At 27.6% G+C, this 22,100-nt stretch overlaps 1 protein-coding gene across 3 annotated transcripts; it reads right to left on the reverse strand.

Moving 5' to 3' along the window:
• Positions 1-250: 250 nt before the first annotated feature.
• On the reverse strand, positions 251-21,787 carry LOC112594098 (proclotting enzyme-like). Of its 3 annotated transcripts, none has more exons than XM_025338725.1 (9): positions 21,621-21,787; positions 11,038-11,103; positions 5,995-6,366; positions 4,942-5,230; positions 2,802-2,998; positions 1,243-1,435; positions 834-1,111; positions 625-764; positions 251-567 (listed from the first exon to the last, which is right to left on the reverse strand). In XM_025338725.1, exons 1-9 carry the CDS (start codon positions 21,646-21,648, stop codon positions 412-414), a joined length of 1,719 nt encoding a protein of 572 aa, XP_025194510.1. In that variant the 5' UTR covers positions 21,649-21,787; the 3' UTR covers positions 251-411. The 3 variants fall into 3 exon arrangements, with proteins under 3 accessions (XP_025194510.1, XP_025194509.1, XP_025194508.1); XM_025338724.1 differs by having other exon boundaries at positions 4,942-5,236; XM_025338723.1 differs by having other exon boundaries at positions 4,942-5,242.
• Positions 21,788-22,100: the final 313 nt, after the last annotated feature.

The following is a 22,100-nucleotide window of genomic DNA, read 5'->3' on the forward strand; positions in this document are numbered from 1 at the left end:
TAAAAATTTAAATGCAATCGTTTATTTATAATATTTTTACAACTCATAACATTATTTAGATTTTAGACTACTTATATGTCTAATAGTCTTGGTTACGATTTGATAAATAAATAGCTAATATTAAATATTTTTTTTTTTTTTAATTTAAGAACTTAAATCATGAGAGATTTTATTCATTTATTTTATTTACAAAACGATTTACATTTAAAATATTTTTTTAATTTATTAACGACGAGAATGTCGACAATTAAAAAAAAAAAAAAAAAACTAGGCAGGTATATTATGAATCTTGTAATATCTTGAACTAAAGTATATATATAAATATTAAATATAGGTACATAAGTTTGGCATTTACGCTGTCGTTAATTACTTTAAATTTATTGTTGATGCTTCTTTAGTTTTCGAAAATGATCAATTAACATTTTCATTAATCCAATCCAAGTATCTGGTAACCCTTGTATACACACCCGGATAGCCAGGTTCACCGCATTTGTTACCAAATGATACAATACCAATTTGTATCCACCTTCCATCTTTTTTTAGCATTAACGGACCTCCAGAATCTCCCTAAAATAATATCAATTTTATAATACACTTACTTAAAATATTTTAAGATTAGTTTACCTGACAAGCATCTTTACCCCCTTCTTTTAATCCTGCACAAATAAAGTCTTCATTGATTGGTTGGAAATAAGTTCTGTCACAATCGTTATTATTCCATACAGGAAGATCAACTTGTCTTTGTACAGTACTCTCTTTACCACCTGTAAAATAAATTTGAATAAAATTGTGTAATTTTAACTACATAATTATTTCAACTTGAATAAATTTACCATAGTACGTAGTGCCCCATCCTACAACTGTTGGACTCTGACCAACAAAAGTATCTGACTTAGAACTTTTAGGAGGCAAACACAAAGGTATTATGTACTTGCTTCTTTTAACAGGTCGATCTAATACGAGTATTGCAATATCATTATAAAAACCTACTCTGGAAAATTTATGATGTCCACGAACTTCGACAACATAATATGTTTCAGGAGACGAAGGTTCGTCATCCCTACGTAGGTCTACGTCACCAAGTCGAACTGTAAATTGTTTGGCATTAAAACTGAAAAGTAAAATATATTATAAAAAAATTACTTTAATCAGTCAATGAATTTTTATTTTTATTAATTTAAAGTTTTCTTGGTATCTTGGTATAGTCATTTAAGCTTAACGTGATCAATAAATAAAACATACGGCATTTGTCTATTATCTCGTGTGCAATGCGCAGCTGTGAGAATATGTCTAGGTCCAATTAATGAGCCTCCACACCAAAATTCAGTTCTCCTGGGACCATGTAAGAATATAGCAGCCATCCACGGCCATCGACCTGGTAAAGCTTCGTCTCCTCCGACTACCCGGAACTTTGGTGCTTCAGGTCTTCCACAGTCTGTTTTTAAATTAAATTTATTTAAAAATAACCCATTTAAAATTTATAAAAAATATTTATGATTGAATTTTATAGTTCTTTAAATTAGCATTTATTTGGTGTTCACATTTATAATTTAAATTATTGTTATATGTATAATATTTTATTAATTTTATTTATCGCATAATTGGTTATTTTAATAAATATACCAAAAAGTAAAAAAATCTAAATTATTTATTTGTATGTTTATTTATACTTGAATTGATATAATATTATATGCTTTCATAAGTTAGATAATATTAGTAATATCACATTACATAAAAGTAGCTTTCTTAAGAATTCTAAAAATGTTAACACAACGATTTTTATTAATGCTATTTATCTATAGATTTAAACTTTCTTTTAGTTCCCATAGAATATTATTTATAAGTCATAGGCCAGATTATTGAGCTATTATTTTAATTACGTATTTTGTACATACTGATAAATATGAGTTTTAATTTATATATAATATAAATATGTGTATAAATACAAGAGCTCGTTAAAATGTTTATCTGATAAGAGTAATTTACTACTAAAAATAATTAGAATATAATTTTAATACAAGTTTACTATTGAGTTGTTGTCATAAATAAAAACAGTAGTAGGTATCTAAATATTTAGCATAACAGCTATGCGTGAAATAAATATATTTACTGTAGCGTGACATTGTGATAAAAAAAAAAAATATATTAACTGCTACTTTGATATGAAGCTTAACGGGATATTGTTTTAAGTCTATTCTAAGTCTAATACTAATTGTCTGGTTCTATTATTTGATTGGGAATATTTAGGTTAGATTAATGTTAATTATTTAATAATAAAAATTATAATGTATAATATATGTATTTTTTTTTAGTTTTATTTTTAATACATACAATCTATAAATACATTTTTACGATAAGCATGTTTGAGAATTTACAATATATATTAGCTTGATTGATATAATGAAGTTATTACCCAGCGGTAACACTTACTGACTAGAGAGGGTTAGTGTTATTTTAGGTCGCGGCATCATTTTTGCTTTAATTTTCTAGGTGGGTTTTCCGGAATGGATTCAGAGTTCAGAGCGAAGATTTGAAAAATTTGCAAGACGGGCACAAAATAGTTAGTAGAAAATCATAATGCATGTATTAATGTATTAAACAATATTATAATATTTAATTCATTTAATCGTTAAACATAAGCTAATAAAGTTACTATAGATATCAACCTATCTGCCTATGTTTATACATTTTTTCATTGTTATTCTATTATAATATTATAATTTAAATGTTTGCAATGTTTTGATTTGTTAAATAAATTTTATTATTATTATTATTACACATATTATTTATTAGTTACATACCTTCATCAATATTATTAGAAGACACCAAGCTTATTGTTGGTTTAGTTGCTATTTGTATTGGTGCTTTAGTAGATAATGTGATAATATTAGCGGACGGCGGTCGAGTAGCTGGTGGTGGCCGGGTATTTGTTGGTGGTCTAGTGACTGCAGTTTGTGTCACGAAGTGATCAGGTTTTGAAGGTTTTTCGGGAACAAGTCTAAGAAAATAAAAAATGTAGTTGTGTAAATTGCTTTTTTTTTGCTTTTATACATATCTAAATTAATCTAATTTTGTTTATTTCTTTATGATTTTAAAAAAAGTATCTTTGTTTTAATGTTTCAAAAAACGTAGAACATACTAAACCTAAAGGTAATAATAGAATATATAGAAACCAAGTGCTTAAGTCCTCATTTCGTTTCACCAAGTTCAGTAGTACTTTTATAATTTAATTTACTATTAATTTAATATCTATTTATATAATATTAAAATGTAGGTACATAAACATTTTAATTTTTATTAGTATATACTATGTATATTGAATAAAAATCCGTTCTAATTTTAAAACATTTTCGTACTTCTATGCAAAAAAAAAACAGTTATAACCATATTCATAAATTAATATAATTAATATAAATATATTATAACCGAGCTATAAACACAGTACATTAGTATAATTGCAAAATCTTTTTAAAAACTGTTAGATAGTTTTTTTTTTTAATAATCATGTTTAAAATGAAAAAATTAAATAAAAATTGAATAATTATTTTTTAAAATACCTATTTAAATGTACTTTTATTCTTGTATTATTTTCAAGAATAGTTTACAGTAGCTATAAAATTAATTTTTAAATTGACCACAAATTCATGCTTTCATAAAATTCGATTGTTATAATATTCACGTAACACATAAAATGTTAAAACTTGGAACGCTATATTAACATAAAAACATTCTCAAAATTCAATACATTTTTGTTTGAACTATAATCAACATATACGTCGAGGTATATTAATATCTGACCACGTACTCATTTCCGTCATATGTTAAGTATTGAAAAATGTTGTCCATTGGCACAATGGCGTTATCTAATATTAAGAGTGAAAACGAAAATCATGTCTAACTCGATAGATATAATAGCTGCTGAAATGCTTGCACAACAGAAGGTTTCAACACATACGTTACATATGTGAATTTCCTAATTTATTCTAATAAATTTTCACTGTAATTAACCCCTTTTATAGGCGAATAATATATTTTTGTGACGTGAAAATGAAAAGTGAAAATCAATGTTTGATTAGATAGTCATACACGCATAGACAGGCGTGTTAATAAACAAATGAAATTTTTAGTAAGCGCGTTAAATAGAGCGCAATAGCGGCTACAAATCGAATAGCCGCGTATTGTTTTTTTGTCCTTTCTTTATCCTTTCGGTAATGTTCGGCATGTCGTGCATAGACGCGACTGTTCACTTGTGTATCGTAATCGCAAGAAAGCGCGCGCGTGCGTGAGGACACGGTGAATGTGGTGAGCAAGGTCATCGGCAATTAAGTTTTACGCATGAATAAGACAAACGGACGAGATAATGGTCTAAAGAAGAATAATATAGTGTGTGTATGTATATATTATTAAAAATCGTTTTTCCCTTCCAATTGGATTACTTTCTACTCTTATCTTGTGTTAAAACAAAAAATGTCAACTGACGATTTCCAAAAAATGAGTACGCATAGGTTAGGTAATTATCAATGTTGATAAAATACATATTTTAAATAAAATAAATTATAATTAGTTTATATAATCGCTGATGAAACGCTGACTGTGCCTTAAATTAATATAGCAATAGTTTTGGTTATAGGTCAATATATTTTATTTCCCTTTTACTAAGAAAGTAATATAGAAATGTTGATTAGGAACTAATAAATATTAAATACTATAATAGATCCACGCAGATATCAAAGTTAAGAAATATATTAAGTCCAATGTACTTAATAATTGTTTTATATTTTTGAACAAAGTGAATATCGCATCAATTTATACTTATGCATCCTCTTATAATGCTTATAAAATATTAAAAGAATTTAAAACTATATTAAAGTCTCCTTTACATTGAGCATACCTACTTAAGTATCTCGAAAAATACGTTACTAATAAATAGTAAATACTTACTGTTCAGGTGTTTTTTTTGGGCAGCACACGCCTGGCACGAACAGATTCTTAAAGCATATGGATTGTCTAAGATGTCCCAAGTTGAGTAACAGCTGCGGGCAGTTGCTTAGGTCCTCACAGTTTCCCTGAGAACCATCTGGTGTAGAGCACGGTCTATTGTCTTGTGACACCACTTTGCCTGAACCCAGACTCACTAGTGGTTTAACTACCATATCAGTCATATTTCGACCAAGTACGTTCTTGCTGATAGTGAATATTGCAGATGGCAGGTCACCTTGTTTCTGCAAACCTTCTCCTACATCAGTATTTGTTGACCAATTACAGCTGATCCATCCGGTTTAATACCGAAGTCAATTTATTTATGTATGTTTATTGGTTATCTATTTATGTTGTCTTTAAATTATTTATTATCGAATGGCCCTTAATTTATGTATGCACAACGCCAGTGCCGGCCCGATAGTTTTCGGGGTCCAGTGCAAAATTTTACAGGGTTCCATATGTATTCATTTATTAATTATTTATAAATACCTTTATTTTTCTTTTTCTAAAGGTCTTATTTTATTTTTATAAAATTTTGTACCGTCATCGACGATAACAATTTTCAAAATGTACGCGTGTAACTGTATAGCTATATTGTATATATAATTCGCGTACTATTGGGACAATAATATTATGTTTAGATTAAAGTGATATTTGTATTACATAATTTGTGGGGGCCCTCACAAGCGCGGGGCTTGGTGCAATCGCACTGCTTGCCTCTCCCCCTCCCCCTAAGGCCGGCACTGCACAATACATAAATGTGTAATTGAGAAATAAATTATATTATAATTATATAGTGTTTTAAAAAACAATAGATAATTTAAAATCTATTTTTTATTTTTCAATTCCTATACCACAATGAAAACATTACTGTGGTGAAAAATATCAATTGAAAGTCACATGCTTGAATATTATATAAGATGTCGGCTACTTTATAAGTTAATTAAATAATGTTAAAAGTTTAATACGTTATAAATAAGGTTCCTATTTTATTCTCTATAAAGATGTACTTACTTACTGGATAACTCTGTGGGCTGTCGAGTCGGTCATCTGTTGTTCCCCTTGTATAATTAACTAGGTACCTCCCCACAGTATTGATAGCGCCAAGAGTTTCTGAAATTTTAGCTATGGCTTGTGGAGATAAATACCGAGCTTCTTCCGAACCAACAGGTGGATACTCAGTCTGTTCCTCAGGCAGAGTTTCTTGAAATTCGGATGGTAGTTTAGCACGTCTACCCGATTTAGCGTTTCTACCTTCTGGATATGTAACATCGCTATATCCTGTATGGTCTTGATTATCATTTGAAGGAAAGTGAAAAGATTCTCGGACAGTTTGTCTGGGTGGTCGATTTATATGATACTGATGTCTATCAGTAAAATCGTAAGCTGTCAAATAATATATAAATCTATTATTAAAAATAAAAACAAAAATGTATATTTCATGTTTTACGAGTATATAATGTTAAAAATTAGCAGAAGAATGTTCTATAGTTGTTTGGAGAGGGGAGCTAAAATGAGTGTTGCATTTAAATGTAATTATTATACATTTTTAAGACAATAAACATAGATGTACCTAAATATTATATTATTTGTAATTATTAGTTAATTATACTAACTACCCCGTATAGTTGAGAACAGTGATTATTAATTACCATGGTTGTTTTATCAAACACATTATTATTTGAATGGGCAATAGTAATTATTATGATAATAATTCATACAAATGATTCACCGCTTATCACTTTCTCCTTGCGTTGGTACCCGGTACCAACTACTATACTACAATAGACATATCATAACATACGTAAGTACTTACACAAGGGCATGATATACAAAAATAAGCTTTATAATATACATACTATCAATACGACAACAGGTTCGTTGGATAAAAATATAAAAATATTTGTCTGAGTATATTATAATCGGTCAAATTTGTAAACAGTATAATTTATTTATATTTATTAGAAATTAAAAGTTTAACGGGAAGTTACATTTTACATTATTAATGGTATTCAATTATTTAAGTAAAAGTACTATTATACACTCATATTTATACACAAGCTGTAAATTTGTTTTAACCTACCATACAGATAATTAATCACGGGTTATTTCTTAGACCTTTACACTCCACAGTCTACATACTACTAAAGTAACACGGCAATCCCTAGGTCAGTAATTGTAGTAGGAATTAGCTAACGGATTATGATTTAAGAATTTAGCTATTAAGATTAGTTAACCTATTTTTATAGAAAAAAGTCAATGACCGTTTTTAATAAATATCAAAAAGTTAAAACTATTAAACAAATTAATAAAAAAAAAATCCAAAATCATTTAAAAATTTTAATTGAATTACAAACTTTTTTTTTTACTACTTTATATAAATTATAAATTATTATTTGTTTTATAAATATTTGATCTGTAGCTAGGTATTAATTATTGTTCGCCTGAAAGCGTTTACAGCCTGTTGACATAATCATTTTAATTAATCGTACAAGTTATACTTTAATGTAGTACCTATTATAAATAGTTTCAGTAGGTGCTACATTAAACATTTATAAATGAGACGTATTGATATCATAATAACGATTAACGATTAAGTGTAAATATATGTTGTTTATGTAACGAAAGATAATATAATGTTTTAACTTTAAGTGAGAGCTACTTTTTTCGTCCAGATTTAGTGTACTGCTAATTATATGAATATACGTAGGCGCTACGCCGATGGTTATAAATTTGCGATCAGTTTAGGTGAGGTACAACAAGAATAAAAATAAACAATAATAATCATAAATAAATCAAAAAAAAAAAAAATCTAATAACTAAGTATTATATTTGACACATATAGAAAGTTATCTGTTTTTGTGCTCCCTACACACTTACATAGGTATCATTAGACAATTTCGGACGCCCTATAGTGTTGCAACCGCAAAACCAACGAAGAATGGGAAAAATTAGATAGAAATCTATAGTGTGAGAGTGATTTCAATCGTCGATAAGATAATGTCGGCCTACTTTGATATTAAAAGTAAATTAGCGACACTAGAATAACTAACTAATCACTAATCAGTTCTCAGGAAGGTTCCATGAAACATAACATTTATTTGTATTACCTATCTAAATATAGCTAGGCGCCGTCTATAAAAAGTCTCTAATAGTCTTTAACAGCACTGTAACTTTCATGTAATAATTACGATAGTCGATAAGAAATATGTGTTTGTTTAATCAGTGGGTGAAATAAGAAAACGATTTTACACAAAAGTTTTCTGTATAACTTATCATAGCTTAAATCTATATTTATTACATACAAGAAATCGAGACATGTAAAGGATTTTTAAATGCATATAATATAGCTTAAAGGTATCTTCTTATCAGTTTCAATTCTGATTTCACTTTAATGGTCATTTTTATATTGTAATAGATAGATATACAATTTTAATTGAAGTATAACATGTCAATGATAAAATATTACTTTCGTATTATTAACACTCATCTGTATAGTTCAGTTTATGAATAGACAATAAATAAGTTAACAATTTTTAATAAAGGTATATTATACACTTATACATTGATTTAACTACTTAAGGTTCGATCGTTTTGGAATTAATCAATATCATTTAAAAATATAAAATGATTGGTTGTTGTATGATAGTATAATACACATACGTTCATTAACAAATAATTTTACGTAATTAATTCTATTGTAATATAAATATTCAAAACTAAATATTAAAGTTTACTACAATTAAATTCGTTAATAGTTTTTTACCTAGTTAATAAAATTGAAACATAATGGTAATACTAAGAAGTATGAAATGGTTTAAATGATTTTTAATTTTTAATTTATAATAGTAATAGTGAAATAATGACTTGCAAATACTTATATAGTTTATTTTTAGAAATAGTATATTTTGATTTTATGCGTATGACTGGAATAAATATTGCTCAGAAATAAACGATATTTACACCTGAAAAACTTTCACTCATTTGGTTGCATCTGAGGCGTGGTGTATATTTTCTTTCTAAAAAACAACAACAACCCACACTAATTAGTAGCCAGTTATATTATATTCCCACAAATTATTATAAATTTATTAAGATATTTATACATATATGTATAAGCTAACTTTAAGTAATATTAAATTTCCCATTATATTTGGGAGCATAAATTTACTTATTACTTTTAAAAACTAATGTTTTCTTCATATGTAAAATGTTTTTTTTTATTTCATAAAAATTATTTAAATAATTCAAAGTCAGTATTATTATTCATCTGTTAATCAATCATTTATTTAAATGCGTTCTACCTGGTGATCATTCATTGCTACTGTTTACGCTCATAAATAGAATGTTACAAGTAATCATTAATCATGACACAGTTTGACTCTGTGTATGTAGGTACAAGTATTTTGTAATTTTCTTTCTATATAAAAAAAATCCTAATTGTTTTTGAGGAGTGTTTTCAATCCTATGCAATGCGTTTTACTTTTAAGATTAATTGATTAGATTTTAAATAATTTATATTTAGAAATAATTTTAAAAGAGTAGATTATTGTCGTAATTTATATGATTCATTATAAAATAGTATTCATGAAAAAAAGTTTTTTTTTATGAGAACATGATTAAAATTTAATGACTAAATATGATAAGTGAACTGAAACAGAATTGTCATTTAAAAATATTGTTTATTGTATATTTTGTATTAGTATTAGAAATGTACAAATGTATTCAATGTGTAAAAGTACACAAAAATGTTGAAGAGTAAAATATCTAAATGTATATCGGCGCTTACTTAATTAAATTATTTATATTAAATATTTTTTGTCATAAGTAAAATTATGTATAATTATATTTAGAAATGTAAGCTACTCATACCATTTAGTTAAGTCGTAGGTTATTATATTATTGTTATGGGAAACCATGAGTTAAAACTGAAAATTATGTTACTTTCTAGTACAGTGACTATATAATAATTTAAAAGAATAAAAAACAAATGAACGTGTAGGTTAAAAATGGTTAGATATTAAACCTACGTATATATTGTATCAATAAAAATAAACTTGGTTTAAAAATGTTATTCGTAGGTTGTTCAAAGTGAAAATTATGTACAACCAATTGAACTTGCCGAGCGTGTGGCAAACAGTGGACTTGTAACCTTTCTGAACATACAGAATTAATATTATATTTCATCGACTCAACAAAACAGACTGCGTTTATGTAAATCGGCGTGTTTTCAAAGAAAATATATTACGCCGCCCACACTCATTTACTTTCCATTTTATGCACGATATCCGGGTGCCTTACCGTCAGATGTTCAAAACAACGCAAGGTCTTTTGTTCAGTAAAAATGTAATACACAAACAAATATAAGATTAAAATAATACTATACCCACCAATGATTCATTTGTTTTTTGCTTAGACTTATTTTGAATAAAAAAAAAATAGAAATAAAAATTTAACATAAATAAAATTTAGAATAAAAATGATAACAATTAAACGAAGTACACTGTTATATAAAAATATAGAACGTTAATAGGTACAGAAAAATTAATTCCTACGGAACATCAGAGAAAGTGCGACAACATAAAAATCGGAAATACAATTCCGTATATCAGTATATGTAATATTACATGTACGCCAAAACAAACATAATTGTTTTTCTTCTCACACATGTTATTTTTTACTTTTCTCTTGTCCAATACATTTAAACGTATGTTACATAATGTCACACACGCACATCGGTTATGCAACTGTTTGCGACTTTTTAAAATAAAAAAAACGCTTACAAGACAATCGTGATAGGTGTGGAGAAAAAAATTGTACCTACCTCATAGGTTTTTCTACCAAAACATTTTTGGTTGGAGAAAGTGTTAGAGGTCAATGTGTTATGTAACTATTATTTTTATGAATTACCGCCAGGGTGATAATGACCTAGATGGATGTATATTGCATAGTTCATACTTATTATTATATAGGCATCTATTATATGGATTATATATATACCTATATAGGTATAAATTTATAACATATATTTATTAGTATATGAATCATCGGAATTACCTTGTGAATAATTATTTTCAAAATGACGAACTGCATCACCAGCTTTGATGGTTATGTAACATATCCCTGCAAAAGAGAAAAAATGTCATTTGATATTATAATATATTTATATTTAAACTTAAGTATAATTTATTATATCATATAATCATAATATACTTTTTAAACTTGTTAGTCATTATAATATCTAATAACCTAATTATTAACAATTATGTCTGACCGAAAATCATACTTAGTTGTGGTAAATTGTATAGAAACAAATAAATAATAATCATTAAATAATTTTAAGAACTAAAGATGTATAATAAACAATATGTGTGTGTAAAATAATGAAAATAAAATAAATGTTTATTTACGATTTAGGTACAATTCATTTTTTAATGAATTGATTTCGGTTACATAAGTTACGCAGAAATTATTATTTACAGTTTTATATAAATTGGTTATAATATATGTACAAATCTGATTATTACCTAACACTTTTTTTTTTTTATTTCTTTGGTTAAATGTTAGTTAACGTTTTGAGAAATTATTTGAGTCACAAATTTGTTAATGAGTCTAGGTTGTATTGTAAAAAATACTATTTTTATTTAATATATATTGCGGAATGTTATGTTTTACATTAGTTTATTAAAATTTAAATGAATAATAGCCCTTAAAATCTTTAATTTAAAATGAATCTACGTAATACAAATCTATTTATACAAACACAGGCCTTAATTAATAGTGTATAAAAAAAGGTACCAATTTAAAAATATATTTTTTCAGTAAAGGTTAGATACCTATCTAGTTTAAAAATAAAAATTTAAACAATGGCATTACTAAAGAATGAAATTGGGATAAGTATATTCGATGAATCACTTGGGTATGATTCATATTACGTAATATTTGGTTATGTACTTGGTTTGTACAAACTATTTATACATAGATAGTATTTATGAGAATTATTAACTAGCTACTACTCAATAAAACATACATAATAGATAGAAACGTGATTATTTTACAAAATTAATATTAGTTTATGAAAGGAACCAAAACTATAATATAGCTTAATGTATTTTTAATTTAAGCTGTATAACTACTGTAACCGTACAAGCATATTTAATTCAAGTAGATATCGATTGTAAAATTGTGCTCATGGGTAAAATAAAATATTTATTTTGTTTATAAGTAAAATTATGAATTTTTTTCGATCAGGTAAGTCTTATAAATAACGTAGAATATTGGTAACGAAACCAAATAATATGTGTATGTAGATTTTAGTTTATGACAAAGCAGAGAAAATTATTCAAAAATCGAGTATGGATGTTGAATATATTATTATAATAGATAATGAATAACATGTAAATTTAAAATTGGATTATAGATTGATCTACCAAAATCAATGTGCACAAGATATATAAAAAAAAATAAATGATTATTTTAACATAATCAAAAGTATTATATTCGTGTATTTTTACTTTTACTTTGTTATATGAATATATTAAATATGGCGATAAAGCAGAAAATAAGAAACAATTTACTAAAATCGTTTTTTAATACGAGTAGTTTAGTGTTTTGTTGTTTTAAAACAATACATTATGTATTTATGTGTTCATATGTATGTCAAAGAATAAATATTATAATCCCACCTATAGGCTATTATATATTATTCATTGTGTAGGCATGACGCGTTGACCCTGCTTGGGTAATAAACCATAAAGGAAGAATTTTCTGATGGTTCACTGATATATTTTTATTAAAATTTCATTTCAAATTTAAATAATCATATTCAACTGATGTAATAATATCTTCTTTTTTGGAAATTCATTAATTAGGTAATAATAATTTGTTAAGGTTTTTATGGCTAAAATAAAATATTCAAAACAGGATTTTTCATAATAACATTCATTTCTGTAGAATTAATAAATTTATTATTATAAAGTAGTAACATATAATACTTAAGGTGCTTATATTAAGTGATATCATTGAGATATTTTAAAGTATGTATAAATATATTTGGTTTGGTTATTATTATGTTGTAAATTATTAAATATAGAATAAATTACACAGATTATCAAAAAATTATACTAATAAAAAAAAAAAAAAAAAAAAAAAAATGCAACAAACAATGGTAAAAGTTTAAACAGTAGATAATTGATTTATGGTACGATTTTTACTTAAATATTATATCTCACGCTTACTATCTTCTTAACTATTCTTTTTTTTCTAGAAACAATAAGTGATTGTTTAAATTGGTTAAATTGGCCGAAATAAAGTATTGGTATTTACAATAAAGTCAGACGTCAGTACCTACACAGATATGGTATTACGGTTAATAATATGGTTTATGTTATGTCATGATTAAGGACGAATAACGATGTTATCATAAAACAGAGTTACGCGTTTGATTTGAAACACGACCAAATATAGTCATACCTGCACCATAAAAGCTTATTATTAGATAATTTTATTCACTGTTGATATGGCATTTAGTTCCAAAAAAAAAAATAACAACAAACTGTTCGATGGTTTGAAATATATTTCGACCGGGAGTGATGTTATTGTTGAAATTGCTGGTGAAAACGAGATTGTCTGAAAGTCGAAGTAAACAATATCCGGGAGATACATCCGCCCACGAAATGGCGTTTTTGCTGCAATGTAACGCTATACTCATCAATTTTGTTCTCTCTCTCTCTCTCTCTCTGCACACTATCTTTCTCGCTGTGTCTCGAAACGTTTGCGCGTGTAAGCACGCGTATTATATTATTATTATTATATACGTAAATTTTACGTCAATACATTTGTGAATGTTAGCAGCGTGCGTGTGCCCGCTCGTATATCGGTTTTGTAGATACGAAAAAGAAAACTAGTATGCCGAAGTCGTGTGCCCATGTTTTTTCTCTCGCTCGAATATCGGCCCAACAAGGCCGTTCACGGATGCTCGAAGGTCGTGACCAAGATACACATACGTACACGCAATGTGCACGGCGCGCGCCCGCTCGCGGACGGACGACGTGAATAATCGCGGTGAACAAATTATTAATTGGAGGTTATAAACAATAATAACACGTTTCTCGTTGTGTTTCTTCTTCTCGGACGTTTCCTTCCGCGGACCAGTGAAAATATCCCTCCGGTGACGTGGTCGCGGTAACAGCGGTCTTTATCGCGCGCACCGTCGGCGCCGGGCGTTCCGCGAGCACGCGCGCGCTGCAGCGCCGCCGCCGACCCGACGGCCCAGCGCCAAAGACCGGCGATCGTTGGTTTCTATAAAAACCGCTCACGGCAGCGACGTCGCATTTCGGATCGAAAACGAATGTATAGGTACACTTGCACACACACACACACACACACACACACACACATAGAATTAAGTATAATATTATATATATTATATATAGGTAGGTATATTTTATAAACGCGTACGATATTATTATAATATTACGACCGTACCTACGCGTACGGCGGCAGTGCAGCGGTCGTGTTTCCGTAAGATTCGGCCTATGACGTTGAAATAATAATAATAATAATAATGATAAAAAATCAGTGTAGAGAATATTTTTCTGCGAACGACGACGACGATGTTATAGCCACGCGCAGATACGAATATATTTTAATACATTATCGTTTGAGTTTATTTCGTTTTTTACATATCGCTTTCTCCGGCGTACTACAGGAGACCACCGTTGACACAAACTAAGCCGATGATTATAATACGGGTGTCGTTAAACGAAAAAAAAAAAACAAAAGAACACCGACCGGAAAACCTCGAGCATTTTTTTTGTTTCAAGTGCACGATGCAAACGTATACGCAGTCATGGATTAGTATTTTTTTTTTTTTTTTTTCTAATGAGTATCTAATTTTTTTTATATTCTCGTTTCTCGATGCGTGTCGATATCTTGGACATCATCAACACATTAGGAAGGTCTTACTACACAGGTATCTAATCAAATGATAATACTTCAAATTCTTGATGATTCACTCGACAAAATGTTTAGTAAAAATATATGTACGTACTATAATACTATGTTATTGTCACATTATACATATACATCCTTAAGGTTACTTGGATCATGTTAAAACTAATTTTCATTCTATCAACGATTTGTTGTGATTGAGCTAAAGATATTAATTATTATGATTACAGTTTAAGAACATTTTTAAAATAAAACCATGGTAAAAATAGTGATTATATATTATATATCTCGAATAAAAACATTTGTTTATTTAAATTTACAAAATAAATACAATTTAAGGTTAAATTATTTAAAGTAATCCACTGATGCGTGGTATAACTTTGTTTTTAATGTTTATAAAAACCTTCATAAGACAGGTAATAAAAATAGATATTTATTTTACAAAATAAGTAGATTATTATTTCATAAAAATATAAAATCATTTTCATAGAAAAAATGTAAATAATAATTTTTTGAATAACTACAGTTACATGTCACATGGTATTAGAACAACGGTAAATTTGAAATATTTTCTTTAAATAATATTAAAAAAAAATAATATCTATCAACTTTTTATAAATTAATATTTCCTTGGTTCAACTATGAATAATTGGAAGCCTAGCATTTTTTTACAGCTATTACAGTACTCATACAAATATATTATTTTTTATGACGTTAAAAAATTTTACATTCTACAAAATTTTCAAAGTAAGTATTGTACTTGTAGGTGGTTTTTTTTATTGATTTTATGATGTTAACTCACAATTGAATACACATAATTGAAATTTAGTTCAACTTTGTGTTTTAATAGAAATATTACTTAATAGATTCTAATTAATGTTAGAGCAATACCTAACTAGTATAAATTTCTAAATCGTTAATGTTAAGAAATTGATTAACCAAAAAACCCGAAAGTGAGTATGACTGGGTATTTTTTTTATCATAAGTACCTTATTTAAATTTTTACATTAAAAGATTAAGAACAAGAAACTCCAGTTGTTTATGAAATATGAGATTTATTAATAGTTAAGGTACAAGATACCAACAGGTTATTCAAACCAACATGCATTTTTCGTTTTCTAAAATCAATATTATTGAATTTTTTTAGCAAAGTTTTGTATACGGACACTTTTATCATTTTATATATAATAATATTTGATACTTAATAGAATTTATTCAGTTCTTAATATCAATATAAGAACTTTCGTATTTAATCATTAGTAATAATAAATTATTCGTGTTGTAATTATTACGTTTCGATTGATGAACATTATATAAATGTAATTACCTATTACTAATCAATGTATTTGGAATTAAAACAATACCTAAATAAGAATTCAGGTATGTGCAAATATAAACATTGAATACAATAATATAAATACATTTTAAATACAATGTTTAAAAAGCACATTTTCCTTGAAATTATTAAAATGAAGGACTTATCGTTATTTCGATGTCGCTCCTTTAACTGACTCATTTCGTTGGTGTTACACTATTGTGCAATGATTTGGAAAAAAAATATACAATTATACATGATGGTTTCACCGATGACACAACTTCGAGGAATCGGGTCAAGTTAATATGTCATATGCATACATATACATGTATATTAGTTATTACCAATTCTATAGTGCTATTCGTTGTTGTTCTTCCTCTGATCATAATAATTAAAAACTTGAGATTTTTATTTTAGATCCCTGTTAATTGGTCGCGTGTGGTTTGTGCATTCTCCAAGTTATTATATGGCCTCTGTTTGGACGACAAGCAACCAGAGCACACGGGCTTGATGTCATAAATTCAGATTTATTGTCTCGTCTGACTTTCGCTTCAGCCCGAAACAAAAGGGCAACCATTAAAAAACATAAAAGGAGTAAAAAACCGCGACAAGTGGGTCAATTATTATTGTTTGAGTATTTGAATACGTGCGTCTGTTGGTCGTTAAATATTTCCGGGTATTCCAGACATTTAATTAACTAGTGTATTTCAAGGAGTATCGACTATTCCACGGGGGCTAACTGATTTTCTGAAAATTCCTTGTATTATTAATATTTGAACACTGTTGGATATGTAAATAATAGAGATTTTTCCTTTTTTGATTTTCACTTGTCACAAATGTCATTTAGCCAGAATTGGGTTATATAAATTTTTAATATATAAATTATAACATAATTTATGATAATTAATATTTTCATAATGATAACAAAATAATTAATTTCTTAAAAATTTAATGCTATAATTAAAATTTGCATTAAAATTTATATAAATCGTTATTAAACGTATTATGATAGATATTATATTTAGGCGAATATAATTTATATATAACATGCTCATACACCTATAAAGATAATGATATAAAAATTGATTTTATAAATTTAGATATTTTTGGGCGTTTATTCAAATTACCATAATTTAACCATTTAGGTTAAATCAACAAATATGAATATTAAATCATAAATAAATTGGCACATTACTTTTAGTCTTAGTATACTTAATAAACTTAATAAACTTAAAACAAAAATTTTATTTAATATTTTTAATTCTAAAATTATTGTTCGGTTATGAGAATAATAATTTGGTTACATTTTATTTAGCTTTAATTGTTAAAATTAACACTATAAAATATACATAAAAGGTTATTATACGGTTTTAGATTATTTCCAAAGTAAGTGGTCTAAACATACATTACCTATTCAATACCAACTAAATGTTTGTGGGATTGTGGTCTTATATTTTTATTGAATTAATTCATTACTCAATACTAACATATTATAACTGTACTTAATAATAACATAAAGTAATTATATTTTTTAATAATTTTAACTGTCTGTTTTAATCTATACTTTGTAACATTAAAATACTGCTTAAAGATGCTAGATATGTTATTTTGTGGTTAACTTAGTAAAAAAACAACAAAATATAACTGTTTAAAAATGACCTAGTGTCTCCGTGTGTAAGAAAAACATATATCACTTGAAACAATGTGCTAATATATTTCTGTTGAACGAATCATTACCCAAATTAAAATATTTGATACGTTACTACACTGGACATGATTGACCATTGTTTTTGATTGTAAACCGTCAAAAAAATAAACATATTGCTTCTCGTCTCCCTCGAATGAGTTCACTAAATGAATCACTAGAAGACGATTTGTCTCCCTGTATGAGTACAGTTTTACATAACGGACCATATTTTTTTCTATAATTCATTTTTTTATTTTTGCATGCTCTTTTAACGGGAAGTCCACGACATGACCGGAAGACAATTCAATGGACCAAATCATAACGTTCTGTCCAAAGATATAAAACCATAATGGGAAAAATTAGTACTGGACTTTATTATGTTGTCACTTGTCAGATAATACATCTAGAGAAATGCGTCAAGTATACCACAATAATCTGTAATCTTTGTTGGTCTTCTACGAAACGAATTGTGTTTTCATTATACAATTATATTCGGTTATCGAGACTCCTTGTTATAAAAGAAATTATTTAATATTAAAATATGTCAAGCCTAGTTATAATTTGAAGAATATAATTTTATTAATTAAATAGATATAATTAATTATTTAAATATTCAATCTACTCAAAAATAATAGAAAAATCATATTTATTTTACATTAGATATTTTTGGGTATTTTTGCTAAGTCATTATATCATTTAATAAAAAAAAAAAAGTATATGAGAAAATTCGTGTCCGATATTTTAGATTTAGAGAGCAAAATATTCCGAAAACAATAATAATATTTTGATGAACAAGGGGAATAATGATTGGGTGTATTTAATCATTATACTAATAACTGGTACTACCTACTTATATAAATAAATAATTTATTATCAACACAGTTTAAAATATTTTAAATGAATGATTAACATTTAAATTAATGAACTCAATTCGTAATGATTCGAAAAGACTCGTACGTTTGAATGCACCACTTGCTTATAATTTTGGGTTATTGAAAAAAACATAAAAATTCGTTAACATACTATTCTGATAAAATAATCATTTTAATGTGGTAACTATTTTACGGATTTATAAATAAGTGCTAACTGGATTCAAATAAAAATTTATTATTATGATCTATTTTAGATTATATATACATGCTAATATGCATTAGTTTTAAACAATAAATAGATATCAGAATTTAAAAAGAGTAAATTTTAAAATTTCAAAAAAATTATGATTAAACTATGTTGTTATTTATTTGATTAATATTTAATAAATTGTTAACCAAAAAAATAAAAATAAACATTTTTCATAAATTAAAATGTATAAGTAATGCATATTTTTACGCATAATATGTATTGTATTATTGTTTAATGTATTTAATATACTTTATACGGATTCGTCGATTTCGATAATCAAAATATAACTTTTTTGAGTTGTATGGCTGTGTTCTAATCGTAGTATGGACCAATCGTGAAATTTTAAAACGAGCAATGTGATAATTAAAATTCGAAAAAAAAATATTAAAAAAATGAGTAATTGTATCTAATTATTACTGCAATAAATACTCTAGTATATTATTATTAAGACATTTTTAATTTTAAAAGTATTATAAAGAGATACAATTAAACCTTTTAGTACATAAATACTATATTATACTAAATAATCGTGTAACTACTACGAGACGTTTGGTATTTAATTACATAAATACCTATATTTATGAGCACTTATGGTTTTTAAGCGATCGAAGAATTGGTTTTATTTACATAAATTTTGAATCTTAGTAAAAATGAGAAATGCAAGATAGAAAAATAAAATTATGAAAACACACTGAAATTCATTCAATACAATAATTAAAATGAATATAATTGTGTTATTAATTTACAATAATTTATCATAATTTCGACGAGTTTACGTGAAACTTTAAACTTCAATAAAGTGTTAAAATAGTGTCTAATTTTAAAGGAAAAAGTTTATCTGCACTGCAGTAGAGTCACAACACAAAAGGCCTCCCTTTCACTTACATCTACTTTTATCAAACAAAATTTAAAAAGAAACGAAATAGAACAACGTTATTTATGTATACGTATTAATCTAAGGTGAATTAAAAGTTTATGAGTTATTTATCTAATGGTGGCGTGATCTATGAAGGCTTAAAAAACATTTTTTTTTTTTTTTTTTTTTTACTATTGATATGTGGTTCATACAGTAAGTGAACTTGTGCTTTTTTAGATGTCAAAAAAATCGTACATTAACTCGCAAGGAATAGGTTATGGCTGCGTTTTCAACTTTACGCTATTATTTTTTACGTACTTTACCTATAACGCCGTACATAAAGCAGTACACGAGTACAACAGCAAAATTCTTGGATTTTCGGTGTCTGGTTTAAAGGGGCGATTGTAAACTCCACCGATTTACAGGTAGTTGATTTTAGGGTTGGATTTATAACATGTAAATTCCACCGATACATTTTTTTTACCTGAAAAAAAAATGTAAACTCCACCGATACGTATTTTTCGTCATTTAAGGCAAACAATATTACCAGTATACAATTCGTCAAAGCTGCATCTAAACATTATCAAACCAAATTTTAAAACCTAATTTTAAAACCAAACAAATTTTTTTAAAACCTAAATTTTCTTTGATTAATTATTTTTTATTCATTTATTTTAATTAACATTATTTTAACATCGAACTAGTGATCACTATTAATTATTATTATATCATTTATTTTAATATTGTGTAAAAAAAGATATAAGTATCTAAATATAATATATATAAATAATAAATTTTTATTAGATTTTTATGATTTTTTTTTTAAATTATTGTTAATTATTATTAATAATTATATATTTTTCAATTTTCTATTATTGATATTTGATTTTTATGATTTTTTTTTTTTTAATTATTGTTAATTATTATTAATAATTATATATTTAATAAAAATATAATAAATCTGCACCCACATAAATTATGTAAACTTAATTAATCAGATTGGATTTGGATTACATTTTTAAAAAAAAACATACCAGTGGAGTTTACATTTTTTTTTCAGGTAAAAAAAACGTACCGGTGGAGTTTACATTTTTTTTCAGGTAAAAAAAACGTACCGGTGGAGTTTACATGAAAAAAGGTCTAAAAAGGTCGCAATCGGTGGAGTTTACATGCGCCCGGTTTAAAGTAAACCAGAGTACAAATTATTTTAATGTGTTCATTAATTTGATAATTTTGCATAATTTTTTTTTTTTGAAAATTATTAGATGATTTTTTTAATCAATTCGATCAATGTCGTAACTGATATTATTATTATAATTTATTATTTTTTTTTTACTGATTTCTATCGGATACTTTAAAAAAAAAAAAAAAAACGAACACTAGATTAAACGAATTAATAGCATTATGGTCAAACGACGTGCCTATGTGCAGATATAACCGAACGGGCGCTGCTGATTACTGGGGGGTAGGTGCGTCCAGATACACATGCACAGTACACGGTCATCATCGGTGGTAAGAGATATTATTTTTTAAAATTTTTTTTTTTTTTTTTGCTTTGTGCGCCTAACCTACCACCTACCACCCCATACCCGCTTACGACGTACCTACCTATTATTGCCGTAGTTAATTTCAAGCACCACAATATAATATTAGAGACGTTATACATTATAATTGTTTAGGTATATTATATTTCACGTGATCCGACTAACCTAATATCAGGACGCATCTCGACCACATGTTCCAAGCGTGTCGTCGTCCCTGGCAGAGTAGTGCTGGCGGTGGCGGTGCGGACGATTAACGCACATAACAGACGCGAACCAGAGCGGACCGTAAGTATTTCGGGGCCCGCGGATACTGCGGCACTGCGTCGCGTCGTCGCGCGGGATCTCTTCTAACAGCCGCCGCCGCCGCCGCCGCCGCCGAAAATCGTGGGAGTAAACGCCGCTCGCCCCCGCCCGCCGCCACGCCGGGTTTCCAGTGCGCGCGATGACCGCGCGCGCGTTACGGCCAGGTATATTATACACCTGCATCGTTCCGGGGGGGACGGGAGTTGCGGTGGCGTGGTCGAGCGAGGAGGAGTGAGCGAGAGAGAATGGGAGAGAGTCGGAGGGGCCCGAGCCGAGCGTGTGCGCGTCGCATTCGCCGTCGTCTGCGGTGCACCGGTTCGGAAGAAAGTGAATCCCCCGGAC

Source organism: Melanaphis sacchari, unplaced genomic scaffold (assembly GCF_002803265.2).
Source record: "Melanaphis sacchari strain LSU unplaced genomic scaffold, SCAv2.0 Contig21_pilon_pilon, whole genome shotgun sequence".
NCBI classification, from domain to species: domain Eukaryota; kingdom Metazoa; phylum Arthropoda; class Insecta; order Hemiptera; family Aphididae; genus Melanaphis; species Melanaphis sacchari.

Coding starts and splice junctions, on each gene's coding strand:
- LOC112594098 (XM_025338723.1), bottom strand. CDS start 21,648: ATGTGGTCGAGATGCGTCCTGATATTAG. Junction 11,104..21,620: donor GAGATGCGTCCTGATATTAG/GTTAGTCGGATC, acceptor TCTCTTTTGCAG/GGATATGTTACATAACCATC. Junction 568..624: donor GGGGTAAAGATGCTTGTCAG/GTAAACTAATCT, acceptor ATATTATTTTAG/GGAGATTCTGGAGGTCCGTT.